The sequence below is a fragment of the Penicillium solitum genome, assembly GCF_028829755.1.
Source record: "Penicillium solitum strain IBT 25940 chromosome Unknown utg000008l_segment0_segment0, whole genome shotgun sequence".
Lineage (NCBI taxonomy): Eukaryota > Fungi > Ascomycota > Eurotiomycetes > Eurotiales > Aspergillaceae > Penicillium > Penicillium solitum.
In genome coordinates this window covers 1,965,600-1,982,463 of record NW_027072127.1, presented here as the reverse complement: position 1 = coordinate 1,982,463, position 16,864 = coordinate 1,965,600, and the positions used below count along the sequence as shown (strand labels likewise).

Here is a 16,864-nt window from a genome sequence, read left to right as displayed (position 1 = left end):
TATATCAAGCGGAGATCCTCAATGCCTCGTGCAGAGAGAGAGTCTTGCTTGTTGAAGATAACCCATAAACTTCTATAACCCACATTGAGCATTTCTCTGCCAATGCTAGAGAGGAGATCGAGGCTTAGTTGTGTGCATTCCTCATCCCAGGTGCAGTCGTGAAAGAACAATACAGATGTATCTGCGGTATAAAAGTATGCTAACCAATTTGGGTACCGAAAGCATCCCACTGCATGTGTTTAGAACAAGGATAAGTTGTCCAACAAGGAAAATTGACGTACTTCCTGTATCCCAAAGCATATATGTGCGACGTTTATATTCGAAAGGTGTGAGGTAGTGGCCCATAGTTGGGATTGTGTAGACTACCTGACCAAGAATAAGTTGGGAAAGAAAGGTAGTCTTCCCAGAGGCCGCTTCTCCAATAAGGAGAACTCGAGGTTCAGAATGTCCATAGAGCCACTTAATGACGCTCTGCAGCGCCTTGGGGGCCATTCCAGGTGTATAAAATGAGAAAGGCAGAGTATCAACTGTTAAACAGAAAACAATCTCCAATGGTCTATCTAGCCCTGGAGGACCAACGTAGAAGGTATCTATGTAGGTACCTAAGTAACTAGATGAGATGGATGAGTCAGTGGGACTGAAACACGCTAGTCCATTTAGGGTGACACTTAGGGCATGAGGCTTTTGTAAAAAGAATCATCTATTAGGGAGACAATGGAATGTAGCGACTTTAAATAGAAACATGATGATTTCTCGCATGCTAGTAGTAATACCCCCCTAAGACCAGGCCGTGATTGTGGGAAGCTCGAGAAGGGGATATTGACAATAGGGATACAGTAGTACGTACTCTATGTCATCTAAACCAAAAGGCTACCTAATTGTAGCTTGAAGTCATTAGTACCCTTTTTGTTAGTCTCGAAAAACTTGAAAATTGGTGATCTCGTTAAACATCGACCTTTTCTATCATCTGGTTGCCATCGCGCTGATGTAACCATGATACAATTGGCAATGGGTGAATAACAATTGAAGGGATAGTGGATGGATGGTGGATGGGAAGAGTAGATGGGACCTTAAGTAAGGATAGCGAGTGGGGATGATGTATTCGAATATAATGTTCCATAGCGATAAATAGATATTGAGATCTAGATATAAAACACGAAGTGCAAAGGAATAATAGGTATTGTCTGAACTGAGGAGGAACGGGGAGAGGGGGCGTAGGAGACAGAAAGAAGAAAAGACACCTAAAAAGACATCTAAAAATACATCTAAAGACTAAGGTCTACACTGATCTTCTGGAATCTCTTGGGGTCCACACAATGTGTAGACTTGACCACTTCTTTTTTATAAGTCACATCTCATATTCAGTTCAGAAAAAAAGCCCCCATACTCAAAACAGCTTAAGTACGATTTCCATTTGCTGAATATTGCTTTTCTTGGCGTCATTGCCAGCTTTTGAGGGAGGCCGAATCCTGATCATCGATCCAGTCATCATTTTCGGTGAGTTCCACGATTGTAGGTGTAGGAGTATCCGGGTCAGGTGCAAGATTTGAGGTATCAAGTGTTGGGTCAACTGGGTTCGGAGTGTTGGCAGCGGTATCAGCTTTCATCTTCGCAAATACCTGAGGCAGATTAGTGCCGGGGAGCGAATGAGCGCGACGATGCGCAAAGTTGTCAAAAGACGCGACGAGGTGCCGAACACAGGCCGCAACGCTATTGACAAGGTCCCGCGGCAGTAAGAACTCGGACGCCCCATCACCATCGAGATCCATACCGTAGCCACCATCCTTGTTGCTCCAGAATTCGTCTAACCAGGACAGGCAGGCCAGAAGTTCAAAGCGGTGCCCCTCAATACCTTCAGGGACCTAAAAGTTGTCAACACGAAGAAACACCAAAACGCGACAACGACAATGAGAACATACTATCTCACAAGGCTTATGCAGGCCATTACAATGCAGGCAGTTCTTTCCGTCGTAAGTTTCAGCATAGCAGGCGACGGAGAAGGGACGCGACGAGACCGGATCGTCGGATTGTTCATCGGTAGTCAAAAGCTCAGGCTCATAACCTGTCGCCTGGGCCATGCAAGACAGTTGATTGTCAGCGATGTATTTGAGCATGGTTTTGACGAAGAACGCTGACATTTTGTACAATAAATCCTTCATGCCTTTTTGGTTGTAAAGAATGCACAAACCAAAGCGACCACGGCTGCACGCAACGCTGAATCGCTGGTATTCACGCATGAATCCAAGCTGGTTGTTCCGACCTAGTTCAACTATAGCTGTTGCCGAAGCCGCCAAGCCGGCTGAGCCGGTCCAACGACCTCACCAGAGTGAAACCCGCGGTATGGCAGGGCCTTGCCTCTTCGTTTCTTACTCCATTGCCAGAGGTACGGGCGTAAATGCGATCCACAAAGCAAGTAGTAGTCGCCGTAGACCGGTATGAAAGGTTGACCGAAAGCCCAAAGGACAACTGAATGTCCCACAGGCCATCTCTCTGGGTGTATATCTCCTTCAAAATTGAAATCTGATGGCCATTTTGCCTTCCGCTCATGGATCGGCGGGTTATTAGAGGCGATGATCAGGAAAACCAGTGTGTCTGACAGGCGAACCTCACCGGGCGGAGGTAGGAAGTTCTAAAGTGAGGGTAGCGATGAAATGAAGAAAGGAAATGATGAGCTCGTAATTGAAGAACGAGCTGGATATGGCGTGCAGTGCAAAATAACAAGTGAGAGATGATTTTCGGTGGTTGTAGTAGAAGAATGGCTGGATGGTCGTGAAAATTCCAACTCAGGATTGAAATGGAAGTGAAGAAAGAGGATATAAGAACTGGAAGAGAATATAAAAACTGGGTTATTTGTTTTGGGAGGAGGGGGAGTGAAGAGGAAAGAGAGAAAGAAGAAGAGGGTTTACGGGTTCTGACGATATTTACTGCCGTTGAAAAGAGAGATAATCTCATTTGAAGGGTTAAGGTTAATTATTGATAGAGGATAGAGGGATAGAGGTCAAATTGACCCAGGTAGTTAGCGCGGTGACCAGGTGAGCCAAAAACAAGGTTGTCGTAGTGTAGCTTTGCTGTGGCCTGGCCGGGCCGGGACCGGAATCTTATACTCTTCAATCAACATTGGAATATAGAACAGGGTTTGGCACTCGGTTTCGAAACGAAACAAATGTGATATGTAAAGAGGTGATAGGGCTCTCTACCTAGGTAGGGCTGAAATGCGTCTGATGTAATATGGAATGCGGGGGCCAGGGGCTCATTGAGCTTTGAGGCTCAAGTTCTGTAAAGTTGAAAACGCCAAAAGTCCAAATGACTCGGATTCCTGATATAGTTCGCGACTTTGAGCTAGAAACGCGCTTTCTGCCTGGTTGCAGCGATACCATTCATACCTACCATGAATCCGACCTGGCTTCCGGACGCCGGCTTGTGGTTCGAGCGGAACACTGGCAACGGGAACGGGAGATTGGAAGCGGTACATATGGAAGCATATGGCTTGAGAGATGCATCGAAGGGGGTCGTTCCGGCGTGGAGGTTCGAGCAGTCAAGCAGCTTCCGACGGCCTATAGTGATATCGACTATCATCGTGAGTTGGAAGCTATAACTAGGTTTTCGCATCCAAAAGTATCTCCCCCGGATTCTGAAACAAATTTTAAAAATTGGGTCTAAAGATGAATAGTATGAACGATGTTTTACCACGTCTTTCGGGTGGTTCAAAAGTCCTACCTATCTCTTTATCGCTATGGAATATCTTGAACATGGAGATCTGCTGGTCTATTTAAATAACAGACCGCCACTTCCAGAACCCGAGGCAAAAGTGATTGCTTTTCAGATTTTGGAAGGACTCACTATGATGCATGGGAATGAGTTTGTTCATGGAGATTTGAAACCAAACGTAAGTACTCGCCCCTACCTCTCTCTAGAAGAAAGGTCTTCCCCCTCTTCTCTTCTGACATTCATGTCATAGAATATCCTGATCAAGTCACACCCACCAAACATGTGGTGGGTCAAACTTTCGGACTTTGGGTTAAGTAAGCGTGTTGAAGAAGCATCGGGAGCTCCTACTCTAAAAGGTACACCTGGGTATATAGCTCCCGAGCTCTATAAGTTCACTGAGCGGGGAACTGCTTATGCTTCTGATATTTGAGCTGTTGGTGCAATACTGTTTTTTATGCTTCTCAAAAGACCTGTCTTCGAGGTCTTGGGACATCTTTTCGAATATGCGACAAAAGTCAAGGATTTTCCAACTCAGCCGCTTGCTGATGTTGGCACAACTGATCTCAGCATTCAATTTATATTTTTGCTGATGAGTGCGAGCCCAAAGGACAGGCCCTCGGCTGAGATGGCAATACTGCATGAATACCTCAGACCGATGTACGATCATCTTCCGAGCTGGCAGATGTCCGGCTCTCCACGGACGAGTCCTCAGTCGCCAATTAAACCTATGACTGAAGAATTTGAGTCGGAATTTGGGTCGGAATTTGGGTCGTGGGATACAGAACCTTTGCTTACTCTGGGTGAGCCCCTTCACCAAGAACCCAATGATCAGCCGAGTACTCTATCTACGGAAAGCTTGGGTGTTGCAGTGCCCCGTCAGACGATCAGTGCTTGTGGCGGCGTGGTTCGACCGATGAATAAACTTATTCACCGAGGCTTCACAGGGAAAATTTCATTTTCAGCCGACAGCAGAGTTTTTGCCATGGCCGGGAATAAGGAGACCATCAGGTTCTAGAGTACCTCATCATATTCCCAGCTACCTAGGTTAAAGGGGAAACTGTGTATTGCTTTCTCGCCGGACGGAAAGTTGATTGCATCATGTGGTAATTTCGCCTACATGCAGCTGTGGGATGCCGTCACCCTCGCCGAAGTCGGGCACACCAACCTCTCCGACTACCCTCATACTGTCGTGTTCTCTCCAGACAGCAGGATGATTGCCTATGCGATCAACAATAAAGTGGTTGTGCAAGAGGTCTCCGGGGGATCGAAACGTCGCATAGCCAATTGCAACTTTGGTTTTCGAGATAAAGATTCCCCAAATTATCTCAGCTTCTCTCCCGATTCAAAGTTTGCCTGGTTTGCGTGTCTGAACAAATACCAGATGCTGGATATTGAGCAGAACCTCACCGGTCGTATTTTCAAGCTACCCGTTCTGAGCAAAACGATAGGTCTGTCCATAGATGGGAAGTATTTGGCATATCTAGACAATGCGAAAAAAGCGCATATCTGCCTACTGGAACTTTCTACAAAAAATGTGGTGCTGAAGATCGAGAGCGGCATACATAACCCCACGGGCTTAGCCTTCTCCCCTAACAGCAAGCTACTTGCAGTATCTCTCCGTCAATCTTTTTCTCGTGACAATATCAGCTTGTAGGACATTGAAACAGCAAAGAAACTCTCAAAGATTGTACCCAATGATCGGATCCGATCCATAGCCTTCTCACCTGATGGTACTATGCTCGCATCGACGACTAGCAATGGCTCTACTACGCTTTGGGGTGCTGATACAAGACACTAGTATGAGTAATGTGTTCTTTTGGGGTTTTATTCCAGATAAGTAAGAATGACTGGAATTTGGAGCTTGGGCATCTAAGATAGTAGCAATCTACTAGTTACACCAAATGCTAAATAGGCGTTCCCTTCGTAAGCAGTAGCTATACCATACAACTTTTTGGATTCCATACTCGACATAGAATTAATATCTACAGCCATGGATTTCATTGCTCTCAATCAATCAGGACCTTGACCTCTCCGTTCTCAAGTACTCTCTGTTAACAAAGCACAAACAAAATCTTCTATGTTATCTCCTCATAGAGAGACACCACTTTGTGATCTTGCCTTTAATTTCTCCATGGTCCATGTTATATTTTAGTTTATTAAACTTACCCCATATGACTCCATACGACTCCATCTATGGATTAAAAAAAAAGTGGACCTGCGCGGGATTGAACCACGAATCTCCGAGGAACAGACATGAAAACTCCCCAAGGGGGATGTTTACATAAGCTCGGCGCCTTAACCATTGGGCCACAGGTCCTATGTCGCAACTCCGTCGTTGACGACCCACATTATAAGATTCACCTCTTGTGAGTCCCCGGTCTCACCTAAAGCCTGTCTCAGCTTGGGGAGGCAGGTTAGATATACAAGTACCAGGACTATCATCGCCTCCATTCAAACTGCGCTGGTCTGATAAATGAAAAATGCGACTCCAATCCACCGGAACATTGCATTATTTAAGTGATGGAGGAAAAATTAAATTAAATAAAGTAAAATTCGGTTGATCTAAGTGGATCACGTGTGGGGCTTAAGCCCTAGTACGTACCACCCTAGTATGTATTCCGTACCTCCGTACTCCGTACATGCGGCAAAGCTGAATCCAAACAGAATCCAACGGAGAATCTTGCCACTTCCAAGATTGGTATATTAGTCCTTGGCATTCGCTGTAACCTTGTCAAATGTGCAGATACAATAAAGCCTTCTTTCAATAAGTATACCAATGTGCATAGTTATCATGGTCTTTGTCAACATTTGTCCCTAAAAATATTGCTTTATACTCTTAACAATACCTCAAATCAATCAATGTCTTTGATTTAGATTGAAAGCTGAGATATGTGAAATAGAAAAAAAAGATCAGCAAAAAAGCTATCGAGACGCACCGTCCTTCACCAAGGCAGTGAAGCAGTGTTAGAAGTTGCAAGATCGAAAACAGAGTCATGATCCACAAAAATGCGCCCAGCCACAATACCATCCCTATAGCTCTTAGCAATCTCTACAACAATGTCAATCCATTGCTGACAGCGAAGGCTGGAATCCACAACCGGAAATGACATTTCGAATGGCTTCTTCGCGTGCTTGTTAGATTCTGAGTTGACCACGACTTCTTCATCCTGGAGGCGTTCAATCACCATGTGCATCAAATCTGCATCGCAGAGGTGACGGTCTCCATCGGAAAGCTTGACCGTAATCCACCGCAGCCCTGGACCTGATTGATAGGGCTCAAGGATGGCTCGACCATTCTCCCTGAATACAGTAGGTGCATACGGCATTATGTGCGGGCTGGCTGTGTAATTTGACGACTTGGATGAGGTGAATGGCCAGATCGGATGAATTTGTTGGTTTATGTTGCACGTGCGACAGTGAAGCGCGCTACTGTGTGTTGGTAAGAAAGGCCGAGATAAGGACTCCAAGTGTTTATATACGTCGTTTTGAGTTAAAGGACTATTTTCGAGTATTGGCTTTGACCTGATTTTCTCTTGCTGTGATCATTTCTTTCGTCCGGTGTTTCAATGGTTATTTATTATGGAGTTAACAAAGAAACAGTAACTATACAATTATTTAAACATCAAATCCATAGCAAAACAAACCACAGAGGTAGTAGCCATTGTTCTCGATGGTGTAAATAGTAACAAAGATATTTCCCGACCCTTGCAGGTAGAAACCAACGTATATTCCCTTTCATCCCATGACACTATTATTAGCACGCTTCAGGTTCCGATCTGGCAGCTCAACTACAGCCTTGAACATGCCGAGTGATCAGCCCGGTCTCTCTTGATCACCATGCCAGGTTAGACAATATGCGTGAGCTTCGCAGTCTTGTTGGTGAGCGCAACTGGTCGGGAGATGAAAGAGGCTGTTATTAATCATGGTCCATGGTGTTTTCGCGACAATGTGTACTTATTATTGTCGTCCATGAGTGTACTTGCATATCCCTAGTTTTTCCAAGTCCGACATGAAAGGGGGGTGTACTCCGTAATACCTCGGCTTTTCCAGGGTGTCCGAGCTTTTTAAGATGTAGATCTCTAACCTGTTCTTAAGACACGCCATAACCCAAACGCCACCAAAAAAACTGACCATCCCACAACTGGTGAAAAGGACAGTGTCCAATAAAATAGTCAGGTGAGAATGGGACGGTCAGACTGAGATGTTTAAGCGGTGAGATGTAACCATATGCGGTCATTTAACCGATTATCTATAAGCGGGCTGGTTGAGACAAAAGTCATTTCCATTCTGCCATGTTGTATCTGCCCCGGTCTATGAACCAATCATCTCCATGAACTTGTCTTTCTCTTTATTTCTCCCTCTCGTCTGGGGCCCCGCATCCAACCTTTATGGGGGGTTCCCCAGACATCAGACATAGGGCCCCCCAATACTTTGACCAGTCAAACCCCTAGACTCACTGTAATTTAAACTTCCTCCGGCCTTACCTCCCAAGTCGGTTACTCGCAAACGCCACCAACTCTCTAGTCAGGCAATTCCCAACGCCCGCGGCGATGGCTAACCTTTTCTAGTCCCAACTAAGCCTCCGAAACATTAGGTTCGGCGCCTTCCTAGGTTCGGGTAAATTGCCCCTGTAACCGTAGTGCTCGCTTTCGGAAAATGGGCAAAACCCCGGCGGGGGCGAGGTTACACTCCTGCCTGTCTATTCGATCCCTGACTTGTTTAACCAGGTCTCAGATGGCGGAATTAATCCACGTATCACGCCCATACCGTGCAGCTCGAGAGACACACACATGGGTCAAAGAATATAAGACCCCCAGCTCACCTTGATTTTTCTTTTTCTCCGAGCCTTTGATTTCCATCCCCTTTTTGGCCTGGAAGTACCAAATATTTCCAAAAATGGCGTCAGATCTCGATAAAAGCGATGAAGTGCACGGCGAGAAGGCCGCCGTTGAGCAAGCCGAGGTCTTGGTCAAGTCGGATCTCATGAACGATGCCTTCGATGGCGAGAACCGCGAACATGATATGACTACGTGGGAGGCCATGAAGAGCCATCCCTGGGCTTGCTTATGGGCATTTACCATGTGCTTCACTATCGTGAGTTTTTATATTGATTTCCCCGCATTTCGGGTTTCCCCAGATCCCCAGATCCCCCCATATCACCAGATCTCAAGATCTCAAGATCATATCAGCTGATATATCCCCAATTAGGTCATGGAGTCGTTCGATATGTTCCTGAATGGTAACTTTGTCGCCCTTACCGCTTTCAAAGAGCATTATGGTGTCGACGTCGAGGGACACGGTAAAACTATTCCAACCAAATGGCAGTCCTCCCTGTTTCAAGCTGGCCAGTGCGGTGCTTTCGTCGGTGTTTTTCTAGCTGGCCCTGTCACGAATAGGTTCGGCTACCGGCTGGTGAGCCACAATACTCTAGTCGATAACCTTTCTTCGAGGCATTTCCTAACTTTATTTAGACTACCATCTTCGCTTTGCTCCTTATGAATGCCACGATTTTTGTTTCCTTCTTTGTGAGCAAGCCAACCCCCCCCCCCCCCCCCCCCAATTGCTGAGCTCATCCCCTAACGCCGCTTAGGCCAACTCGCTCACCCTCCTTGTGGTCGGCCAAGCCTTAGAAGGTGTCCCTTGGGGATTCTTTATTGCAAACTCCCCCGCCTATGCCAGTGAGATTGTGCCTCTCTCCCTGAGAGGTGCCTGTACAGCTACTCTGCAAATGAGTTGGTCCATTGGTTCAATCATTGTCGCCGCTGCAACCTACGGCTACAATAATCGCGATGATCAGTGGGCTTGGCGAGTGCCTCTTGCCTTGCAGTGGATTTTCCCTGTCAGTTCTCTCCTTTTGAAAACGCATATTCACAGGCGCTGACTCCTTCTAGACCCCCCTCTTGGTCCTCCTCTTCTTCGCTCCCGAGTCGCCTTGGTGGCTGATTCGCCGTGGACGCAAAGAGGAGGCCCTTCGTTCCCTCAAGCGTCTTGGTAGTGACTCTCACGAGCATGCTCAGCAGAAACTCGCCATGATCGAGCGAACTGTTGAGATCGAAGCTCAAATGGGTGGTTCCCCAACTCTCCTCGACCTTCTCAAGGGAACCGATTTAAGACGAACAATTATTACCTGCTTGATATACGCGTCACAGAACTTCGCTGGTAACTTGATTGCCAACCAGGCAACTTACTTCTTCGAGCGTGAGTGACTTCATTTCCCTCTCTAACCAAATTTCAACCCGCAATGGATGACTGACTCCATATTAGAGGCCGGCATGGGTCCTGACCGTTCATTCCAACTTAATCTGATCAACTCATGTCTTCAATTGGTTGCCAACATAATCTCTTTACCTCTAGCCTCCTCATTTGGTCGCCGAACCATCTATCTCTGGGGCACAGCTACCAACGTCACACTTCTTATGCTTCTCGGCGTCTGCGCCTCTATTCCCCAGAACCACGCGACCAACTACGCGCAAGCCATTCTAGGAATCCTCATCTCCTTCGTGTTTGCCGGCAGTCTCGGACCCATCTCATACACCATCATTGCCGAGACCTCATCCGTCCGTCTTCGTGCTTTGAGCACCGGTGTGGGTCGTGCCGCGTACTATGTCGCCGAAATCCCCATGATCTACCTTGCCTCGCAGATGCTCAACCCCACTGGATGGAATCTCGCTGGAAAGTGTGGTTACGTCTGGGGAGGTACTGCCTGTGTCTGCTTCGTATCGGCCTATTTCTTCCTTCCCGAACTCAAGGGTCGCTCCTACCGTGAAAGTGATATCTTGTTCAATCGCAAGGTTTCTGCTCGGAAGTTCAAGTCGACCGTTATTGATGTCAGGGATAACGAGTAAGGAATGGCGATATGAGGGAATTAGATATGCTTTTGTTAGACTCTGTAGCGTGCTAGCTCAGAAGAAAAGCTTTTTGGGAGGCTACTAAGTCCTCCAGTACACGTTGCAAGCTTTCTCTTCGGTATATGTGCGTAACAGATACTTCTGCTTCACTTAACCTATACATAGATTATTATTCCGGGAGATACTAGCAAGTCTACCACTGGGAAGACATCATCATAATGTACAATATATATGCACTTAATTTCAAACAGATCAAACAGGAAATACGATTTTGACACTCAATTCAGTTCAAGGCTTCGTATTCACTCCGGGGCCACATCTTTAGCATGTTTTTGATAATGAGCTAGATCCTAGTAGGTATTTTCCAATAGTGCAGTAATAGCCTCCTACTTATGAGCAAGACCCTTATCCAGTTCGGCGGGTACCTAAGAGGTGACGTACAAAAGTACGTGTAGTAACCGAAGCGGCTATACCTACAGTTTAAAGGGTAATATTGGGTGGTCAATTAGAGTAGGTCCCATTTCGTATTTGCGAGGTAGCTATAAAGTAGCGAATATATTAGAATGAACAGTCGCATTGACGTCGGTACATTTAGGGGGATACATTTAATAGAACAATCTAGAAGGGTACAGCGCAGGGTTACATGTAGATGGAGCTAGCGTGCTGTTCTTTATTGAGGTAGCTCCCCAGACGCTTAGCTCTATTTACTGAATAAAATACGAGGTCTGAGCACCACAGCGGAAAGGAAGAGAAAATCAAAGGATTGGCAGAGGTTATCGGGTAAGTAGAAATAGTAAAAAATAGATAGTACAAGCAAAAATGAGCCACCCTTGTAGTTCAAACACCGACGCTATCAAATCACATTAAAACATAGATCATAGATCCATAACACAATTGCGCGAAACCTCCACCCGCGGATAGGGGATATCCTGTTTTCTGATCTTCCACCAGTCCATAGATTGCGTCACTATGTAGGCAAGTAGAAGACCTGGTCATATTAAGTTAATACAGTCTGATCACGCTGGACTCTTCGTCTCTGAGTCGGCAACGCCGTTTGGAGTCTTCTCGGATTGAGTGGAAGTTGACGTCGAGCATTCCTTGGAGGGCTCGCCCGACAGCTTGGCTTCGGCGGCGGCCAACTTGACAGTGGTTGTGTCCAAAGTCGTCTTCAAAGCTTTGATGTAATCGATGGCCATCTCCACGGCGGTAGCCTTGCTGATGGCCTGGTTGGCCTTTTCTTTCTCTTTTTCCTTCTCGCTGGCCTTGCCACCGGATTCTGCAGCATCCTTGGCGTTGCGGGCATCAATGAACTCCTGCGGAATAAGAAGTTCAATCTCCTTGAGCGCATTGTTGATTCGATTCCGGCGTCCCTGCTCTGCAAGCTTGTGATTCGTCCGCTTAGAGCTTAGGTTCTCTGCCAGAGCCTCTGGATAGCTTACACCCGATGGCAAAGTGCCGTCGAGAATGTGTTGGTAGTTGGACTTTGATGCGAGGTAAAGCGCATCTTGTGACATGCCTAAAATACAGTTAGTATGACGGTCATGGAATTCAATTCGGATCAAGACTCACCCTCGTTGCCTTTCATAAGTGGCTGGATGCTGGGACTAATCTTGGGCCGCAACTGTGGGCTGGCCTGAGTGGAACTCATACTAGGTCGTTTCCGACTAGACGCGGACCGGGAATCTTTTCGGGGGACCGGCCCACTGGGAGATGGCATTGCACTTGTGCGTGGACTGGGAGCAAGAGAAGCGCTGGGAGGTTTATCATACGTCGCGGACAAAGGATCCAAAAAAGGTGTCCCATTCGTGGGGATCGACGGAGTCCGTACAGCTGTCTCAATGCGGTTGGGTTTCGGACGCAGCGGCGAAGGAGCGGCCGCCTCTGGAAGTGATATATCCTCCATTATGTCATCTGGGAACTCGGCTGGAGGCTCTGCGAGCTGCGCTTGACCGCGGAACTGGCCTGCGGGGTCTTGCGAATGCTGATTCCGCTGGATGCGCATCAAAAGCGCAGGGGTCGCAGCAGTACCGGGCGAAGAAGGTTTAACATGGGGAGCAATTGCAGGGGACATCCGAGGGGGAGGAAGAGCGGGAGGGGGCATCATCGGTTCTGATAATGGCTCGGGGGATACCGAGTCCTGGCCAGAACCCTCATTGCTGCTGAGCTGGAGTGAGCGGATACCCTGATTTTGCGGCTTTGTGGAGCTCATCTCCTGGGTAAGGCTATTGTAGAACTCCTCCGAGTTGGTGGCCAAAGTGCTGCGTTTGCGCTGCGCCCGAATAATAGGTGATTGCTTGACCTTCCGTGTGTTATTGAGTCGGGTAGTGGCCGGTGATGGCCGGTGACGAGTGTTGGGCTTCCGAATGATGCTAGGAGAAGGTGGAGCCGATGTTCCAGGGAGGGGGTTCACCTCCGCAGTAGTGGGAACGAATCCCATATCCGATACCTGTCTTGCATGGTACTGGTAACTGCTGGATTCGGCATTTTGGGCCTCTAAGGCGGGGGAGGTGAGAGGTGTGAAGTATTCGCCGGGGATTGTGTATTCAGGGAGTCGGAATTGGTTCTCCAGGGGCGTCATAGCCGGTGAGATAAGAGGAGTGTAGAGGGCCTTACTCGTTAGTCAACAGATTCATCTAGGATTTTGTGTGTCTGAACTCACCTGTTCCTCGTTGATGCGTGAATATCCATCGTACATATCCGGGTTTTCATCCACGCGCTGGGGGTATCGAGCGGTGTTGCCATGCATTTCGATACTATTCGGGGTGGGAGGGATCATGTTTTGGCCCTGCATGTAATGTTGATGCGTAGGCGGTTGCGACATGGGTGATTGCTGTGCGCAAAACCCTGGGGTCATCTGGGGAGTCGAGTAAGGCATTGGGTGGCCGTGGTGGGTGTGCGACTGTGTGTTATCATTGAAATCCATGAGGCCCTCCATCTGGCCCGAGTATTGCACGGCATGCGATCGTAGGTGAGCCATATCCGAGTCCGGGCCGGTGGTGGTCGGTAGAGAATGGGAATGTTGCATATTCCCTGGTCCGTGCTCGATTTCGGGAAAAGGCATGTTGAACTCGAACAAGTTGGAGAATTCTTCTTCACCAGGCGCAGTGATGAGATTATTCTCATGTAGCTGTTCCGGCCACGACATGGCTGGTTGTTCCATGGTGTAAAAAGAGCGATATGCAGTTAGGCCAATCAGGCCAAGAAAGAAGGTGTTGAAGTAGAAACATTCACAAGACAAGAGAAGATCGGAGAAAAGGAGAATCCGAGGAAAATCAAATGAGAAAGATGAAGTGGAGAATCAACTCGGGGCGGAGACGGTACTCCGTGGTCGGCAATGAGACCTTGCCACACTGTGTTGGATCTTAAGACGGGGCATTGCCTTTTGCGCCTTTTTAGTCTTATTTCTGCGCTAGATGCGCGTGTGCTAATAGGTGCAGAGAACCTTGGAACTTTGTTAAAAAATTAAAAAAAAAGTACTAGCTTACTTAGTTACCACTTCGTACATATGTGCTCCGTACTTATAGTTATGTACGGAATACTTCGTAAGTATTTCGTACTCCGTAGTGCAATTTCCCTTCTTTTTAACCCACAGTGGAGATACGGAATACGGACGACCTTCCGGGGGACATTATAGGACATATTGATATATTGATATAATAGTTTATATTTTAGATCAAATTACTGAGTAATAACTAACTAATAATCTATACTTCCATTAAAATACATACAAAGTAAATGTATTAACGTCCTAATATAACCTTGGAAATCCATGCATGGATACCTCAGGCACAAATCAAGAGGGGTTTATCACCTCGTGATGTGTTGGCTTACCTGAGCAAAGTGACATGACTGACTATGACATGATCGCCTTTAGACTTCCAGTAGCGAGCTTGACCTTTTGTTGACTCTTTCGAGATTGTTCACTATCTTTCCTCTAGGAAATGCCTTCATAATGAGACCTATTCCAGACCTCCCATTCTCTCGCAAACCCTCCGACCATCCCTCATCTCCATCCCTCGATCCCCGCACTGCCACCCCTGCGACTTTCTTCTTATCGCGCAGTCCAAATGTCGCGGATCATGATTCCACTATATCGTTAGATAGCCCCGAGGACGTCAAAGAGAATATGTATGGAGTACAAAGCCTAGATGCCTCTCTGTCCCAATCAGAATTCACATCCTTTCCCCGCGATCACTCCGCAGACAGCTTGAAGCAGGCAACCGATCCTTTAGAATCGCACCTCGCACAGCGCCGGTCAACACTGAAGCCGTTAAACTCAGGCACCGGGGAATCCTCGGTACATGCATCTCCCATCCATGCATTGTCTCGGCCCTTGACTCCGCTTACATTGGGCATCCCCGATGACCCATCCTCACTGCCCAGCAGCCCTAAATCTACATCCAACCAGTCCTTGCGGCCACTCGATGATATTTCTATCACGGATGAAATCAATAGTCAGGCCATCGGATCCGAAGATGAGGACGAAATACTCCATGGGTCTCCATTCTTGGCCCCAGGTGGGGCCTCCCAGTTTATCATGCCAAGCATCAAAATGCCAAGTCGACGACCGTTTACTGAGCGAGGAAAAGCCATGGGTCGATTCAAGGTTCTTCTAGCTGGTGCTCCCGGTAGGTTGCAACGCTTTCAGAGAAAATCACACCAGCTGATTGTTTCAACAAATTAGGTTCCGGTAAGACCTCATTGATCAAGTCGATTGTGCAGACATGCAACGATATCGTACATGTCGACACCATCCCACAGGTGACCTCTTCAGGACGCCGCAGACCTTCCCGGCCCCGATCTCGGGGGGTATTGACTGCCACCATGGAAATTTATGCTAGCACCAAACCTTATCCTTCATGGTGGTCGGATCTGGAAGATTCGCGCGTGCTCCAGCGCCGAAAGAGCATCGGGGAAGTCGTACTAGAGAGAAACCTCTGTTTTGTGGACACACCTGCGACAAATTTAAGCCGGGCAGGTCAAAGCGATGCTATCGGACAGTACATGAGACAACAATTCTTCCGTGCGACCAATGCGCTCGGTGGGTCTAGTGTTGATTTCCAAAACTTATTAGCCGGGAATGGTGGATCCCAGGTGGATGCTATCTTATATTTGATTTCTAGTGGTAGGTCTTCTCTATCTTCTATCTCCAGAAAAAAAAACTTTCAAAAATTAACCAGTCGCTAACCTTTCTACGTATAGACACCCTCTCAACAGATGTGGATTGCATTCGCAAGCTCTGCGAGCTAAGCAATGTAATCCCAATAATATCCAAAGCAGACACCCTCACCCAAACTCAAATCGACCACTTGAAACTCCGGTTCCACGAAGAAGCTCGTGAGGCCGGAATCAAACTATTCCTATTCGGTGACCCCCCGAACAGTCTAGACGGGCTGGAATCCCAACCCCCATATGCGGTCTCCTCCGAGAAAACAATTGACACTGAAACCATGGATGCAAGCACCCTAATGAGTCCAGACTATGTTCAACCACTGGTGCCCTCCGAACTAGACGCCCTGGTCAACAAAATGTTCGATCGCGATAACCTAGCCTGGATGCGCCATTCTGCTGCAAAGAAACTCCTTCAGCAACGCACGGACACGTATTCGTTCCCACCATCAATGCCGTTGCCCAGTACGCAGTCCGGTCCTACCGCCAGTGGGTCCGCATATGCATCTAGCAGCCGGCGTTCCGTCTCGGGAACCTCCATCCCCCTCGACTCCCCACCCGGATATGCCATGGCCCGCATCACAGACTACACCCGGAATGAGGAGCGGATGGCGGAGGTCCGGCTCGCCCAGTGGGCGACCGATCTGCAACGCAGCTTACAGAACGAGCGTGATCGATATACCTCGCTGGCTCGCGGTGAGCGCGCTGTCTGGCTCACCGAGCGGCTGGGCGAGTGTGTTGTGGACGGCTCGTTAATGCCTCTTTCGCAGACCCCTGGCTTCTGTGGGCTGTATGGTCCTATCGGGGAGAAGAGCGGTAAGTTCCAGGTCATGCGACCACATGCTGGTTCTGGTGCATATCGCTTCATGACTTTCAGTCCGCATGACCCGCTCGGTGTGGTTGGCTGGATTGACGAGCTTGGCCACCGGAGCTGGATGCTTGTTCAGATTGTTGGGAGTGTCGGGGTGGTTGGCGGATTAGCGCTCTGGCTTGCGCGCACTTGGGGTTTGCCAACGCGCAGTCTTTCGGATTTACGAGTTGATTACTGGTGTGGTACTATGGAACGGTAAGTGGATGAGATGACTCCGGTATAATAATGAGCGTATGAATATGTGGTATGGTCTTTTATGGAGTTATGG

The 16,864-nt window shown here is 47.8% G+C and overlaps 6 protein-coding genes across 6 annotated transcripts; 3 read left to right on the top strand and 3 right to left on the bottom strand.

Moving 5' to 3' along the window:
- Positions 1 to 1,439: 1,439 nt before the first annotated feature.
- On the bottom strand, positions 1,440 to 2,078 carry N7455_010054 (uncharacterized protein; the record flags this gene model as incomplete). Its single annotated transcript, XM_040957374.2, has 2 exons — positions 1,440 to 1,862; positions 1,920 to 2,078. The coding sequence occupies 2 exons, from the start codon at positions 2,076 to 2,078 to the stop codon at positions 1,440 to 1,442; spliced, it is 582 nt and encodes a 193-aa protein (XP_040812056.2).
- Positions 2,079 to 3,303: 1,225 nt separating this feature from the next.
- N7455_010053 (protein kinase family protein) lies at positions 3,304 to 5,362 on the top strand (the record flags this gene model as incomplete). Its single annotated transcript, XM_065606359.1, has 5 exons — positions 3,304 to 3,577; positions 3,795 to 3,886; positions 3,959 to 4,074; positions 4,177 to 4,612; positions 4,760 to 5,362. 5 exons carry the CDS (start codon positions 3,304 to 3,306, stop codon positions 5,360 to 5,362), a joined length of 1,521 nt encoding a protein of 506 aa, XP_065460322.1.
- A 1,288-nt stretch (positions 5,363 to 6,650) lies between these two features.
- N7455_010052 (uncharacterized protein) lies at positions 6,651 to 7,034 on the bottom strand (the record flags this gene model as incomplete). The annotated part of the gene is made up of 1 exon (XM_040957469.2): positions 6,651 to 7,034. One exon carries the CDS (start codon positions 7,032 to 7,034, stop codon positions 6,651 to 6,653), a length of 384 nt encoding a protein of 127 aa, XP_040812052.2.
- A 1,570-nt stretch (positions 7,035 to 8,604) lies between these two features.
- Positions 8,605 to 10,553, top strand: N7455_010051 (uncharacterized protein; the record flags this gene model as incomplete). The annotated part of the gene is made up of 6 exons (XM_040957382.2): positions 8,605 to 8,802; positions 8,917 to 9,120; positions 9,180 to 9,233; positions 9,299 to 9,547; positions 9,600 to 9,906; positions 9,973 to 10,553. The coding sequence occupies 6 exons, from the start codon at positions 8,605 to 8,607 to the stop codon at positions 10,551 to 10,553; spliced, it is 1,593 nt and encodes a 530-aa protein (XP_040812136.2).
- Positions 10,554 to 11,572: 1,019 nt separating this feature from the next.
- Positions 11,573 to 13,716, bottom strand: N7455_010050 (phosphate-sensing transcription factor PHO4; the record flags this gene model as incomplete). The annotated part of the gene is made up of 3 exons (XM_040957433.2): positions 11,573 to 12,072; positions 12,126 to 13,164; positions 13,216 to 13,716. The coding sequence occupies 3 exons, from the start codon at positions 13,714 to 13,716 to the stop codon at positions 11,573 to 11,575; spliced, it is 2,040 nt and encodes a 679-aa protein (XP_040812139.1).
- Positions 13,717 to 14,508: 792 nt separating this feature from the next.
- On the top strand, positions 14,509 to 16,795 carry N7455_010049 (uncharacterized protein; the record flags this gene model as incomplete). The annotated part of the gene is made up of 3 exons (XM_040957438.2): positions 14,509 to 15,184; positions 15,241 to 15,681; positions 15,759 to 16,795. 3 exons carry the CDS (start codon positions 14,509 to 14,511, stop codon positions 16,793 to 16,795), a joined length of 2,154 nt encoding a protein of 717 aa, XP_040812123.2.
- Between the last annotated feature and the right edge of the window lie 69 nt (positions 16,796 to 16,864).